The 16,190-nt window shown below is 42.1% G+C and overlaps 1 protein-coding gene across 8 annotated transcripts in view; it reads left to right on the top strand.

Annotated features, from left to right (window-relative positions):
• The first annotated feature begins 5,809 nt into the window (after positions 1-5,809).
• Positions 5,810-16,190, top strand: part of CDK8 (cyclin dependent kinase 8) — a 152,038-nt gene continuing 141,657 nt past the window's right edge. For 2 of the 8 annotated variants that reach the window (XM_012537426.3, XM_004281778.4), the window contains exon 1: positions 5,810-6,434. In XM_012537426.3, coding sequence (XP_012392880.1) covers positions 6,307-6,434 — 128 coding nt within the window. In that variant the 5' untranslated portion in view covers positions 5,810-6,306. The remainder of the gene's footprint in view (positions 6,435-16,190) is intronic. The other 6 variants (XM_049700925.1, XM_049700926.1, XM_033409443.2 and 3 more) reach the window with 5 other exon arrangements.

Raw genomic sequence — 16,190 nt, 5'->3', positions numbered from 1 at the left:
TGAGTGCTGGTGATGAAAATCTCACAACAAGGCAGATGGATATTGATACAATGCATAGCTGCACCTGCAAACGGGCCCTTGACATTGGCTAGAAAGTCCTACGATGATCTGCCAGCTATCTCTCTGATTCTGCCGAAAGATTGTTTTCAACCCACAGCCTTTTCAGATATGAAACCATTGCATTCTCTCCTTCCACCCCGTCTGCTCATTCACAGCAGGTGAACTTTTCTTTTACCTTCGAGAGAAAACCAAAGCCATCTGCAAGGGAACTAATTGCACCAAATCTACAGATTCATATGTATCTGTGCCTGGGGAGACTGAAAGGCATGGATAATATTCTGCACTTCCTACTAACAAGAGGTGGACTCTACTTGCCCACGCTTTGAATCTGGGCTGGTCTTGAGTCTTGCTTTCACCAACAGAATGTGGCAGAAGTGACGTTGTGTCAGTTGTAGAGCTCAGGCTTCAAGAGACCTTACGCTTTTACCTTTGCCCTTTGAGAGCCCTCCCAGGCAATGTAAGGAAGGGTGAGATTGACTGCTGAGAGGGGAAGTGGGTTAAAAGGCTCTATAACCTGCGCCTGCCCACCTCTTTGTCCTTACCTCACACAACCTCCCCCCTCACTCATGACACTCCTATCACACAAGGCCTTCTTTCTGCTCCCTGGCTCCCAGCTCAAGGCCTTTGCACCTGCTGTCCCTCTGCTCCATCCACCTGGACCACTTTGCTCCCTCCCCTTAGCAGGTTTTGCTTCTCATCACTCAGATCTCAGCTGAAGCCTCATCTCAGAGCGTCTTTGGCCATCCACCCAATTTAAGGAATCTCCTCATGGACCCACTTTCCATTCATTGCCCTGTTTCACTTCTTTGTGGTACTTCGAGCTTTCTCCCTTCTCCTGTGAGCTCCCTACCCCCTGCTTCCTCATCCCTCCAAATGAAGGCGCTCTCATATTCTTATATGACCCTGCCTCTGTGGCCATACTTCACTGGTCCAGGATGGGCCCCTAACCTAGTTGGTCCAGAGCCCTTCCTGGGATTTTCAGAACTGGAATTGAGAAGCAGAATCCATTATTCTCTAATGACAGGCATCTTACATCAAATTCAGCAACTGTTAGTGGTCATGTGTCGAGTCATGTGGAGCAAATGACTCTGTGAGAACAAATGACACTCACATGATGAAGGGGAGAAAGGAAGTTGTTTTTGAAAGAGTTTTTTTGGTTCTGACTGTTTCTAAGGTCTGAATTAAATTCTGGATGCTTATAGAGTTAGTTGAGAAACTTTCTGCATCAGGATTTTCTTTGAAAAATTATAGAAGACTAGAGCGTTGATGGATTTAACTTGCTATTTCTTGTGTCTAACATTACACTCAAATATAGATGCTTAATATGTGCTTTTCGATAATAAAGGTGATGTGTATTCTACCTGCAGGAAGGGAGAGTAGATATTTTCCGTTTAAATCACACTTTGATACTGAGTGAGAAAACGGAATTAAAAGTTGTAGAGACAGCAAGTGATCACCACTGAGAAGGCCCAGTAGGACTCTCTTACGTTCATATATCACGAAGCACCAAATCCTTCTGCATGCTGCCAAAACGTATGTGTTCAGAGGCAGGACTGAGGAAAAATGCCAAATGGTTTAAAAGGACTGCCCCCTTTTATTATTATTAAGGTCCATTTCAATCTTTATAGAAACCAAGCCAGTGAAACACATTCTAATTCTAAATAATTATGCAAACTATGTCCTGGGCACTGTGGGGAGACACAAGATAAGTTACAGACTCAGTCATTAAGGTGTTTATTAAAGGAAAGATATTTTTTTTAAGTACATAAAATAAATGACTACAATACAAGGCAGCTGTGATGTTTCTATGTGAGTTACAAATAAAGTGCAATGGTGCCAGGGCTGGGGTAGGAGTTCACATTAGAGAAAGTTCATATTCAGTTGTAAGAACCAGGAAAGGCTGCATGACTAACTTAGGCATTTGAGCTGTATATTGGAGGATGGGTAGGCCTGCAAAGGTCAGAGATGGTATGAGGAAGCATCCCGCCTTTGAGGATTGGACAAAGGTATACTTGGCATGAGCACGAAGCACACTGAGCAGCTAATGAAGGCCTGAGCTCATAGGGTTGGCAGGAAAACAACAGAACGTCTGTCTACTGGCATCGCTGTGCTGGGGAATTGGGAGGTTCAGGACACGGTATGGTATGTTCAGTTTCAGAAATTTTACGTTTGCGATGACAGCACATTATCCCCTGAGGCTGAACAGGAGGCAGTGGAAATGTGGGGCTGGTGTCTGAGAGGCATGTTTAGACTGGAGATGTTAAATTTAGAATGAAAAGAACCACATTTTAAGAAAAGAAGCATGAGCGTGATTTGCGCATTGTCTGGGACATGGACCAACGAGGGTCACAGACTCTACAGTGTCACTGGAGGTCATCGTGGAGCAAAGAGACATGATATCAGGATGACCGGAGGCTGAAAATCAAACTGAAACAGCAGCTCTTAGGTCCCTGATGTGTTCAATTCAGTCAAATAACAGTTAAGTCTGAACCTGATTCTTTGATCTATAGCAGGGTCCCCAACCTTTCTGGCACCAGAGACCAGTTTCATGGAAGACAAGTTTTCCACGGACGGGGGTGGGGATGGTTTCGGGATGATTCAAGTGCATTATGGTGAGCTGTGCACTTTATTTCTGTTATTATTACATTGTAATATATAATGAAATAATTATACAACTCACTATAATGCAGAATCAGTGGGAGCCCTGAGCTTGTTTTCCTGCAACTAGATGGTCCCATCTGGGGGTGACGGGAGACAGTGACACCTGAAGTGTGTTGCTTATGTCCAGTCTACTCCGTAAGATGCAGCTTGTCACTTGCCACTCACGGATATGAGTCTGCAAGCAATTGCTTTATTATGGTGTCTGTGCAGTCAAACCTCTCTGCTAATGAGAATCTGTATTAGCAGCCGCTCCCCAGCGCTAGCCTCACCGCCTCAGCTCCACCTCAGATCATCAGGCGTTCAATTCTCATAAGGAGCGTGCAACCTAGCTCCCTCACATGTGCAGTTCACAGTAGGGTTCGCGCTCCTAAGAGAATCTAAAGCCACTGCTGATCTGACAGGAGGCGGAGCTCAGGTGGTAATGCGAGCGATGGGGAGCGGCTGTAAATACAGATGAAGCTTCGCTCACCTGCCCTGGTTCCTAACAGGACACGGGGTTCCAGTCCATGGCCTGGGGGTTGGGGTCCCCCGATCTACAGGAAATCCTTCCCAAAACCAGGTTCCCTCCCTCAAGTTTTTGGAATACAGGCATGTGCCCCAAGGGCTTCCCAGCTCATTGCTTTGGCTCTGCAGGCTACTTCTTATCTCCTGTAATTGAGTCTCCGGCTGCTGCCCTTTCCTTTCCTCCAAGCCTGGACACAGGCTCCACAGGTAAGACCCAGCTGATATCTCGGGGATAACAGAAGAGAATTACCACGCAGAAAAGAAAAACCTCAAGCTGGATATTAGATAGTACTGCTCCTAACACATTAGCCAAGCTCCCCTTTAAGGGGCCCTCGTGGCTCTCTCTTCCTTTGCTCCCCATCGTGATGCTCCTTTAAGGGGCCAGCTTACCTCACACCACCCTGTGCCCCCGACCTGGAGTCCAGACCCCTAACTCACACCATAGCTGCAGAGAGCAAAGCAAGCCATTCTCTTCCCTGGTCCTAGGCTGGCGTCCTTTCCTGTCCCGGGATTACTCATAGTAAGAACACTGTTAGTTAGCTTGACTATAGTAATCATTTCACTATGTATATGTGTATCAAAACATCACGTGGTACCTCTTAAATCCATACAATTTTTATTTTTAAAAAACACTCTGTTTCTTCATGGGAAGGTCTTATCTTCATCCACAGGGTGGACAGAGTCAAAGCAGTAGTCAAAAGTACAGTTTAAGAAGCCAGAGACCTTCAGGGTTCAGGAATATCGTGTGCAGGGGCTGTGGGAGACAGGTGCAGGGGTGAGGTGGGGCAAGCCCAGTCTCATGCTTCTTCACAACCTTTTCTCTAGCGTGGTGGTTTGGTTTCTCAAGATCTATGAGTAAATACTTGGACAAAAAGACAGCACTGAAGAAATACAAAATATATATGTTTCAGGAAGTCTATTCTAAAATCATATTTAGGAAAAAGAATTGAATTCTGTAATTATGCAAAGGAGCAGTCCCGCTAGAGAATCACCCAACTGACATCACTGACTGGAAACATATAACGTCCCATTCATGAAAGCTTAATTTTCTGGTGCACTTACCCTAAGCTGAGGTCTTTTATATCTCCATTTTGCAAAGAAAGGAATTGAGGGTCCAGGGACATACTGCTAATAAATGGCCCATCAAGATTCAAACCCAGGCCCACCTAACTGGTCAGTGTGCTTAAACGCTAAACAGTATTTGATGTACTAGGAAAACCAACTTTGTTTAAACCAGTGGTGAAGTCACTCTTTTCTCCAGGGAAATTCTGTATAAGATCCCTTCTGAGGATTTTTCATAAAATGGTATCATGGTCATCATTTGTACATAGATATTTTGGACACAAACATCCTTACTCATTAATTCAACAAATGTTTACTGTGCACCAAAATCAAGCCATGATACTAGGTGTTATGGAAGATGCAAATATTACTTCCTATAGGAATTTATAATCGAGCAAGGGAGAGGAAATAAAAGACAAAACAGAATTTGATGAGTACCGCAGGAAAAATGAAAAAAATGTGTGATGGAGGTTAAAAATGGGAGAGATTATATGTCCTTTGGGAGCTGGGGAGCTTTCGTGGAAACGATAGCGATTGGGAAAAGTAAAATAAATATAAATACAAAATTAACATAAAATCAAAAAATGAAAAACAGACGTCTAAATAAGGGGGATAAAACAACATGAGGGATTATTATCAAGATATCAGGACTCCTGCAGCTGACACCTTTCCTACCTCAAAATTATCAACGGTTTCCATGGATTTAGATCAATTGCTGTAATCATGGCTAAAAATTGCTGCGCGTATGGGCAGTGGTGCAGAGGTCATACTCAAAATAACGTCCCCTCTGAAAGGATGGGGCGCACTGGGATGGTCGTCTGTCACAAGACTGGTGCTCTTCAGGAGCAGCGTAGCCACACCTCGCTGACTCACTTTTACTGATGTTTGTAATGTGTGTCAACACATTGCTATCTTTGTGCAGCCCTTATCAGACTGTGAACGACAAGAATACACCAAATAATAGTCTGTGAGCTGTTGACCAATACTTCGACTTTTTTTGATAATGATAATGCCCTTTAAACTCTGGAGTTCGGAAGTGGCGCAAAATGTGATTCTAATACAAACTAGCCTCCCTCACACTTGAATTTCTTTGGTTAAGTTTCTAGCCCAAATCAGACTCTAAAGACATCGCTGTAAAAAAAAAAAATATTTTTTTTCCCCTAGAGATTGAAACGACTCACCTCCCCTTGGACTACGAATCCCATCATGCAACGCTGCCAAAACCCCATCGCGGGGGGGGTGGAGCCGTAGGGGGGGCCGGCCACGGCAGCGGCGCGTGCATTCTGGGCGTTGTAGTCTGGGGCCCCAGCCGCCGCCGGGACGCCTCACGTGGTGCGTGTGGCGGCCGCTCTGGGCAGCGGCTACCGCGCTCTGTCCGCGCAGCCCTCGGGGAGCGGGTCCCGGTGGGGGAGGCCGGCCGGCCGGCACGGCGCGGGCTGCAGGGAGGGCCGAGCAGCCCGAGGCTTCGCGACGTTTTTGCGACAGCGCGGCCGTGTTCCGCGAGTCCCCTCCCTCCGCTCTCTGAGGAGGTACCGGCTGTTGTGCGGCGCTGCCTTTCTGTCTGAGTGGATGGGAGAGCGAGCGAGCGAGCGAGCGAGCGAGTGAGTGTGAACGTGTGTGAGCGCGGCGAGGCGCGAGCGCCCGAGGGGCAGTCCGCCGCGCCGTCCTGCCGCTGCCCGCCGCGGGGGCCGAGCGCGCGGCCGGAGCGCAGGGTCCGGCGCCCCGCAGCCCGCGGGGACAAGGGCAGCGACCGCGCTCCCCGCCCCCAGCCCTCGTCCCTCACCCTTCTGCGCCCGGGGACCGCGCCGTCCCCCCCGGCCGGCCCCCGCCCCACCGCCCCCCTGGATGTCCCCGGCGCCCTCGCGGGGCCTCCTCCTGCCGCCGCGGCCGGGCCGGCGTTGCGGCCGCCGGGCGTAGAGCGGGCGGGTTCCCGGGGGCCGCGGCTGCCGGAGCCTCCCCGGTCCCCACCCCCGCCCCGCGGCGCCGCGACCCCGCTCCCCGGCCTCGCAGGCCGTGACAATGGACTATGACTTTAAAGTGAAGCTGAGCAGCGAGCGGGAGCGGGTCGAGGACCTGTTTGAATACGAGGGCTGCAAAGTTGGCCGAGGCACTTATGGTCACGTCTACAAAGCCAAGCGGAAGGATGGGTGAGTGTCGGCGTCGGGCGGGCGGCGGCGCCGGGCAGGTGGGCAGCCTCCCTCCGGCCTGGGTCCGGCCGGCCGGGCTCGGGGAGGAGCTGGTGCCGAGGGGGCCGGGCCCGTAAGAGACCCGGCGAGCCGCTGCCTCTGTCTCTCCTGGCGCCGCTCGTCGGGCAAGGGAGCTGTGTACTTTTTTTTTTCAGGGGTTTCGGTACAGATTTCTTTAAAATTTCGTTATGAAACGTCAGTTTAAATGATCTTTAAGGGGGGTCGATTTATTATGGGAACCTTCTGGGGCTTTCCTCAACCGCCTCTGGACTGACATCCATCAGTGTGGAAGGGAAGCTGGGATCCTTTTCCCCCACCAGTTTGTGATTGATTTACGATCAAATTCGGATTTTATTTTGGGGAAAAAAATCAGCAAGTCAGTGTGGTTCTGAAGAGTTCCTCTTGGTGATCACCTGCCGCAGAAACGTAGTAGTTACTCTTTCGATATCATTAGCTGTGAGTTTTACCTAGAACAATGGGGGTTTGGTGCAGGGTGGGTGGTGAGGAAAAAGGCTGATGACAAATAGGGGAGTCTTGTTCAGGCCGTTCCCCCCAGATGTAGCAGCTGGCAGTGAACTTTCAATAATCTCTTTGCTTCAGATATTCTTCCCGAGAAATATTAAGTCTATGACTGGTAACGCTCCCAATTTAGTTTCCGAAACGGGCAGGTGAAGTGTTCATTTTTCCTTTGTCACTAGGTGAATAGCTTGTGATATTGACAAAAGAGAAGGCATTTCTTAGTTGAGAAAATATAATTTATTAACTCCTGTTTTCCTCTTCTAAAAACGGATGTTGTCTTTATCGCCTTTGACACTGTAGGAAACTGCTGGAAAGAGAACGTCAAAGCTTGTTATATAATCTTTAGATTTTATTATAAACAAAGTAGGTTTACTTGAACATCGCTGTTAGTTTGGTTAGCTGCTATTTAACGTTTAAGATAATTGCTTTTTTCCCCCCAAATCACACAGGAGGGTATGTTCAGAACTATATTAGCACTAAAAAAATGAAACCATTCAAAAAGCTGAAGTTACCTGGGTTGGGGGGGAAGCCATATTTATAAATACTTTAGTATTCTAAATATTGGCGAAGGAAGGATCTACCTATTCAACATTTTTTCTTAGATTTACTGAGATATCTTTCTAAAATAACTTAAAATGGACTCTAAGAGGAAGAAGATAGTAATTCTCATTAATTTGGAATGTGCATTTCAGTGCTTACATGCAGCAGTAAAGCAGTACTGGTATATGCAGAAGGTAGGGATTTGAAAACTTGATACTGTGGGTGCTGCATGTCTTTAAAAGTACTCTTTAGCAGAATGGATAGTCTGGTGACACTTGAGAAATCAGCTTCTGGAGATGTTGTTGACTGTTGTTTAATTATATTTCTCATTGAAGTATTACTCTGTAATAACGTACATATTTAAAAAGTTATCCTTGTTAACTTCCCATACAATATTTTTTAAAGGACTTACACCATCTCCCTGTCCCCCAATATTATGTAATTTGGGGCATATTCATAAAATCCCTGATCCCATGAGATTAGACATTGTAGTGCATTTGACAAGTCTGTCATCTTTTTTATAAAATTCTGGTGATCTTAATTTCTTTCTAATCTCTCTGAGAAAAACCAGTGCTATTTTCATCAATTACCAATTTAAGCTAATAAAACATACAAATTTTATTAATTTTGAATTTACATTTTATGAAAAACTATAATATTGTTTACTAGCAAGAGGTACTTTTGACCACATTTTATATCTCATGGTCAAGTTTTAATTTAGGCTAAGAATAATTTTAGAAGATTAAATTATACAGTTTAAAATTAGCTGAATGTATAATATATGAACACTTCTTTGTCATTCATGATAACCAAAAAGTAGGTAGCATTGCATTTTGGAAAAAGTTAACTTTTTGTTTGTAATTCTTTGGGCTTGTTTTCCAGTAGCCTCTAATGATTTTGTATATAGGAAGAACTGTTTTTTAAAAAATGGATGAAATGTCAAGAGAGTTTTAAAATTACTTAAAACAGTTTTTGTGCTCCAGAGGGAATGTTTTTCGGCTTCTTATAACCTCACTCTGGTAAAATGAAGCATTGTATTTATGAAGCTCTTTTGATCTTATGTCAGTGAAATGTAATTTAGTGCATTTTAGTCCTGGTAAAATAAAATTTGTGGCTGTTTAATCTTTTATAAAAAGATGATGATCAAATAATTTGTTTCTAGTATTGATTTACTTTCAAATGAAATTATATATTCTGCAACTGGAATTTCAGAGAACTCTAGGAACCCAGACAATAACACCTTCAAAGAGAATACTGAGATTTACAATAAGATGAAATAAATTTCATTTAGATATATTTGGCTATTAAAATGAAGGTATCTAAATGTATCCTTTCAGTTGTCCAGTGAGCATCATAGACATGAATAATTAGTAATGGAATTTAGACCAGAGGAGTTAGCTGCTTAAATTATTGTTTTAGGAAATAAAACAGCTTGAAAGGTCATTTCTTTGATTTTAAGTATTAATAATACTCTCCTGCTAGTATACCACACTTTTGGTAAACTCAGCATTTTAAGGAATGTGGGGAAGGTGGAACACTTTATTTGAGGCATGATTATATACATGGAAAGGGGGCCTTTTATAGTTGTGTTATTTTCAGATTCTAATAGAGTTAAAACATAAATGCACAGTAAATCTTGGGAATAATTCACTCTCGCTGTCACCATAAATGAGATAGAGAGTGTCCTTTGTGTCTGAACACCAAAAGGGTACTCAGTGGGAAGCAGGGGGATTCATTTTCTTTCTGAGTCAATTGCATTTCCTCTTTGCAGAATTTAGGCAACCAAACTTATCTTGTTTAAAGGAATGGAAAAGTGTGAGAACCAGAAAACAGTTTGTGTTTTTAAATTCTAAATTCTCATTATTGGCACTGAACATTGTAGAATTTAAAAATTAATTTGGGGTAAGAGTTTGATTTCCAAATAAGAAAAGCAAAAAGACTTTTCTTGAATAGGGTTCTTAGGCTGCTGTACTCTGTGTTCAAAAGAACAGATACTATATAATTGGGATTGTGTGTGTGTGAATGTGAGAGAGAGAGAGAGAGAGAGAGAGAAATATACAGAAAACTTTTGTTGGGGCACTTTTGTAGACAGCACAGAGATTAGTAGGCAGTGGTAATGATAATAATAGCTAAGTTACTGAGTAAGTCTTAGGATCTGGGCAGAGCCCTTTACAGCCATCATCTGTTGAATCCTCACAAGTACCATACAAGTCAGTTGTGTTTTTTCAGTTTTATAGTTGAGGAAACTGAAGTTTTAAAAGGTTAAGCAAATTTGTCCATGGTTACATGACTAATTAAATGTCAGAGCTGGAATTGGGGGATTACAGGCTGGTCTCTTACTCCACAGCCCAGGCTCTTAACCATTATGCTTCATATTAAGATAAATATAAACATAGACATGGGGATTTGGTGTTTTAGTGGGTCATTCAGAAAACATGAATGCCTTATCACAGGACTAGTCTTTTCAATTAACTGATACTTTTTTAGTATGTTTCTGAACAGCCCTAGTTTTTCTAGTGCTGCAAAAGTAAGTGTGTAGCTATGTGGTGTATACACACACACGTATACGTGTATGTCTGTGTGTGTGTGTGTGTGTGTGTGTGTGTGTGTGTAGGACCAGACTCTAATAGGGCATGTTAGGATGTGAAAATTCTTCATGTAGTGCAAAGAACTCTAAGTTGGGGAGACTGGAGAACTGAGTTTGAGTTCAGACTCTGCCTCTGATCACCAGTATGACCTTGGGCAAATCATTTGCCCTTGTAGACCTTTGTTTCCTTATTTCTAAAATTACGGGGTTTGAGTTGATCATTTTTAGGGCCTTCCTAGTATTATAATTTGAGGAAGTAAAAATATAAAATACTTTTGCAAGATCAGGTAAGCAACCACTAAGACAAAAATTTTACTTTAGACAGTAATACGCATCCATGTTTCTTAGTCTCATGCTTTAATGTGGGTTCTCATCAACTGCCAAAAAGAAAATAAGTAGCTTCCAAAGACTTGTCAGCTCCCTTACCTAACATGCCTTGTACCACTGTGGCATTCCCTCCTGTTTACATCTTAAGGTGTGGGATTTATGTGGCTGCTCCCATCCTGTGAACCATTCATTTGGTGGCTAGCACGAGGAACGCTTCTGATTTGATCTGCACTAGAGCTTTTAAGTCAGCTTTAATTCCTTAGCTGTGATCAGAACTTGGTTGGAACCCTTTATTTCCCCTGAAGGATTTGAATAGTTTTTCTTCTGAATATTGCTGAACCCTGTATCTAGGCTCAGTTTGATTTAAGTATTTCTTTAGATGTCAGAAATGCCAAATACAACATGTAATAATCCCCATCAGTGGGGATTTTGCATGCCCAATAAGGAATATTCCTTATAACATTTAAAAAATGTGATGGAAAGGGACAAGTAGAATATTCACTATGCATTTCTTATCTACTTGCAGTTGAATTTATCTGCCTGAATACTCAGTGCATTCAGATCCACTGGGTAGGCCACTTTGAGGTTTCATGCTTAGATCCCATTTTCTTTTTTTTTCCTTTTTAAAATAATTAATTTTGGGCTGCGTTGGGTCTTCGTTGCTGCGCGCGGACTTTCTCTAGTTGCAGCGAGCGGGGGCTACTCTTCATTGCGGTGCGCGCACTTCTCATTGCGGTGGCTTCTCTCGTTGCGGAGCACGGGCTCTAGGCATATGGGCTTCAGTAGTTGTGGCTCACGGGTTCAGTAGTTGTGGCTCGCGGGCTCTAGAGTGCAGGCTCAGTAGTTGTGGCGCACGGGCTTAGTTGCTCCGCGGCATGTGGGATCTTCCTGGACCAGGGCTCAAACCTGTGTCCCCTGCATTGGCAGGTGGATTCTTAACCACTGTGCCACCAAGGAAGTCCCAGAGCCCATTTTCTTAGTAGCAAACTGGCAAATTAATTCATTTTGCATTTGCTTATTTGATTATTTTACTGTTTCTTCTAACATTGGAAGAAATCCATTCCCTCAGTCACTCAGCGAATATTTACTGGACCCTTCTATCTGCCAGGCACTGTACAAGGTATTGAGAATGCCAAGATGAATAAAATATTCCATTATTTCAGAAGACACCTACTGAGGAAACAAACGTAAATAAACTATAGCAATTTAATAAGCATTATGATAATTAATACAAGGTGCTATTGGAACACAGACATGGAAGCTCCCAACTGCTTAGGGTTTTCAGGATAAACCTCTCAGAGATGGCAGCACTTCGTTGAGTCTTGAAGGACAGGGAAGATTTCATCAGAAAGGGCATTTCTTTTTTTAACTTAGTTTCTTTTCTTCTTTTTTTAATTTTAATTTTTTGGCCACGCCACAATCCAACCAGGGATTGAACCTGTGTCCCCTGCATTGGAAGGGTGGAGTCTTAACCACTGTACTGCTAAGGAAGTCCCAGAAAGGGCATTTCAAGAGGAATAGGACAAAGGTTTTTTTGTGTGTGTGCTCTTAAACACCCCAACAAATTTTGTGGGTCTGAATTATTTCTTCCCATGCCTTTCCTCGCCGCACCTTTTCTGTTGCCGGCATCTTTGAGCTCCTGCTGCTTGTGTAGTGCTACATACATGTGCTACAGGTGTTCCGTTGTACCCACTGGACATGATGAAGTCTCTGTGATTCAATATGGGGATACATTTATCAGCATGTACTGAGCACCTTAATTGTCTCTGTGGCAGTTTCCCATCACAAGAACATTGGTGAATCAGGGTACAAGCAGCCTCTGAAATCCAACTGTCTGATTTAGGAATATCTCTCATATGTAAGACTGCCATGGCAGAACAGTGGCTCTGGATAGCAGATGACTCTCCTTTGGCCTCACCTCCATGAGGAGTAGGGATCCAGAATTTTCTGTGCTGCTGAGATGGTGGTGGCCAACAGGTCGGAGGGGAATTCCTCTTGTTGGGACTCTCAGTTGTGTGAGAAGATGGTAGGGAGGTGGCTTCCGGCAACTGAATTTCAGCTAGGAAAATAGAAATAATGACAAATTATTAGAAGTTACTGTAGGTCATTTGCAAGCTTACCTACTTTTTCAAAAATTAGTTCTCTTGGCAATTGTGTTCAGAATTATGATTTACAAACATTTGAAATATGATCCATATGTAAGTTGGGACTGTATATGCCAAATCAGTGTTGATAAATATATATTCTTCCCTGTGGCTGGTGTCATCTTTTTTGTAGTGCCTTGTATTGTTGAATCCAACCCTCGTTGTCTCTTTATGTTTTTATTCTTTTTCTGTTCTTAGCTGCTGCTAGAGAATGAAAATCCTACTGTCCTTACCTCTTTCAGAACAATTTGTAAATCCTTTCCTTCACAGCAGCTTAAGTAGGCCTTGGCCATCCATCTCTTTGTTATTTAGAAACTACTGTGGTATTTTTTGTCTTAAAATATCTGTTGTCACCTCAAGGCAGTTCTTGAAGTTGTCACTAAAAAGTGACTTTCACCCGTTAGTTTGATCTTAATGCTTAAAGACCTTTAAGTTATCATTTTCTCAAGATTCTTCAGTATAGTGATTGTCAAAGTCACAAAACCAGTCCCTGCTGTAGTAGGCTGCTTTTACTGATAGAGTTATGTCTTGTCCTTCAGGTGTGTTGTCACAGAAAAAATGCTGAGAATCCCCTTTTTAAAATTGAGATATATCACATACCATAAAATTCACCCTTTTAAAGTGTGCAGTCTACTGACTTTTAGTGTATCCACAAGGCTATGCAATCATCACCACTACCTAATTCCAGAACATTTTTATCGTGTCAGAAGAAACCCCGTATCAATTGGTAGTCACTCCACATTCCCTCTCTTCCCAGCCCCTGGCAACCACTAATCTATTTTCTTTCTCTATGGATTTGCCTATTCTGAACATGTCATGTAAATAGAAATATATAGTATGTGGCCATTTGTCTTTTACTTAGCATAGCGTTTTCAGTGTTCATTCATGTTGTGCATGTGTCAGTGTTTCATTCCTTTTTATGGTTGAAAAATATTGCTTTGTATGGATAGACCACATTTTGTTTATCCATTTATCAGTTGGTGGACATCTAGGTTGTTTCTACTTCTTGGCTATTATGAATAATGCTGCTATGAACCTTCATGCGCAAATTGTTGTGTAGATATATGTTTTTGGTTCTCTTAGGCAAATACCCAGAGTCATATGGTAACTCTATGTTTAGCTTTTTGAGAAACTGCCAAACTTTTGAAAGCAGCTGATAACCACTTTTGAGTGGCTTTACCTTGACTTTGGTTTAGAACCATGATTTGTCCTCTGTCCACAAAACCTGGACACCTTAATTCCCAGGGCACCTTATTAATCAGTAGCCCACCTTATTCCCAGGAAGTGTTCACACACTAGTCTATTGTGGCGATTCTGCAATACAGACTAATCCAGCTGCTCCTCCTCCATCAAATCAGACCGCCTTCCGAGCTTGTTCTCAGGCAGCACCTTGTGCTGGGAGCAGTTTTCCCTCAGCTGAAATTGGTTCTAACATTTAGCTTCAGAAATCTTAACTACTTTATCTTAACATACAACTCCAGTAATTCTCTCTTCACTCACCACCCCGCAAAACAGTTAGTTCTTCATAGATATATTATGTAACTACATTAGTGTATATGTGGTTAATGTTTATATGTCCTTTGGGTCTTTCTGGTGAAGGTTTATGGGTTAGATATTATGGATTTCCTCTAGGGCAGTAATTGTGTTCCCCTTACTTCCTGGCATATTGTCAAATGTCGACAGGTATTTAATACTTTTTAATTTTTGGTGTACCTAAAATTCATATTTGAAAATTTTCCTTTTAAACTTGCTAGACTTAAAAACTTGAGCATATTTTGGAATAGAAAAGCAGCGCCTTGTGAAAATACCCTGAGAAGCAAAGTTTGATGGGCTGGTTAAATTGATACCAGGAACAGAATTGAACAAAACCAAAGGCCAAAGGCAGATGCAAGCTTTGTTAATTGACTGAACCAAATAGAAGTCCCAGGTATTTGAAAAATTGAGCCACTACAAAGAATAAAGTATTTTCTAAAGTATACCTTGTAAATGAATCAGTTTACATGGGGATCACACCTATATTTCTAACCTTAAGGAAAATATAATTAGTCTCTGAACCAGAGTTGACATTTAGTTTGTTTAAACTCTGTGGTTGTTTCATATTTGAAGTTTCCTTTTGTTATGTGAATAAAAAATTATATAGTTTAACAACTACTCAAGGTAACTCAGTTACTCCTCTCTCTAGATAAGCTCTTTAAAATCCATAACTTTATTATAGCCCATGAATTCTAACAAATAATCCTAAGGAGAGGAATTCTTCACATCATGATGCCTACTCTGGGTGTTTCTGTACACCTGAATTTTATAGCTTTTCTAGAGAACTAAGGGATTTTAAAAAAAAACCAAAAACCCAAACTTGTCAAACAGTGGTATTATGGTTTATATTAAGCAAGTCATTATTTTAGGGGAAAGAGGAGGTAGGTATTGAAAAATTATTTTTATGAGGCTTCTGTTTTAAGGAAAGCCGATAAATCGTGCAAAATTTAAGCTCGTGTAGAATAAATACATTTGTTTGGAGTTTTTTCACTTTATGAAAGAAGCCCTTTAAGTAAGGGAGCTCTCCTAGCATACTTATCCTGTGACTCAGTTTGCCAAAAATTCAGTTTATACACATTTTCCAAGAAAATGTTAAGCACAGAGTAAGGAGTATTTGTATTTGTTTTCTAGTGCTGACTTAACATTGAAGGTTCTTTTAAATGTAAAATTAAGTCATTTAAATATTTGATGTTCCATTATAGTCTCTCTTTAGCTGTAATTTTGCGGGAGGGCAAATATGTGTATTTACAGTTTATTTGGTCTCTGTTCATTGAATGTCTAATGGGCCAGGTTCTGTGCCAGGTATAGGTGATTCAGCAGTGAACAGGCCATAGTTGTAAGTCGTTAGGGAACTTAAAGACTTTGAGGGGCACAGGCAAGTAAACAGGTAATTACAATACAGTGGTATACAGCTGTGATGGAGAAAATGATTAATGAAATCTACTGTGACGTTATTTTTTTTCATTCAAGAATATTATGCGGGACTTCCCTGGCAGTCCAGTGGTTAAGACTCGCGCTTCCAATGCAAGGGGCGTGGCTTCGATCCCTGGTTGGGAAACTAAGATCCCACATGCTGCACAGCCAAAAAAAAAATAAATAAATAAATAGATCCATCGGATGGAGAACGTTGATTTTTTTTAAAAACATATTATGCATCTTTCCATGTCAGTTAAATATAGCTCTAAATCATCAGTTTTAATTATTGCTGGCATCACATTATACACACACACACACACACACACACACACACACAGTAGATATGTATCCAGTTAACCAGTTCTCTAGTGATAGATGAAATATAAGTAGTCTCTAAATTTTAGCCATTGCAGTTAGGGAAGTACCTCCTAGAAAATATGACTACAGTTCTTCAACATAGTATCAAGCTCTTGCAGTGGAATTTTAGGGTCAAAGATTGTATACTTTCAACAGCTGTATTTCTGTTATAAAATAAGATTGGATTATACAATTAATAAACTCTCAGGATAAAAATTCAAACAGTGTGTAAGAATATGCCGGAAGATCATTGTCAGCCCCTCTTTGTATATATGCGTATGGGAGCAGATACAT

The sequence above is a fragment of the Orcinus orca genome, chromosome 18 (genome assembly GCF_937001465.1).
Source record: "Orcinus orca chromosome 18, mOrcOrc1.1, whole genome shotgun sequence".
NCBI classification, from domain to species: domain Eukaryota; kingdom Metazoa; phylum Chordata; class Mammalia; order Artiodactyla; family Delphinidae; genus Orcinus; species Orcinus orca.
Note: the sequence above shows the minus strand (reverse complement) of the source record. Positions and strands in the feature narration are given on the sequence as shown.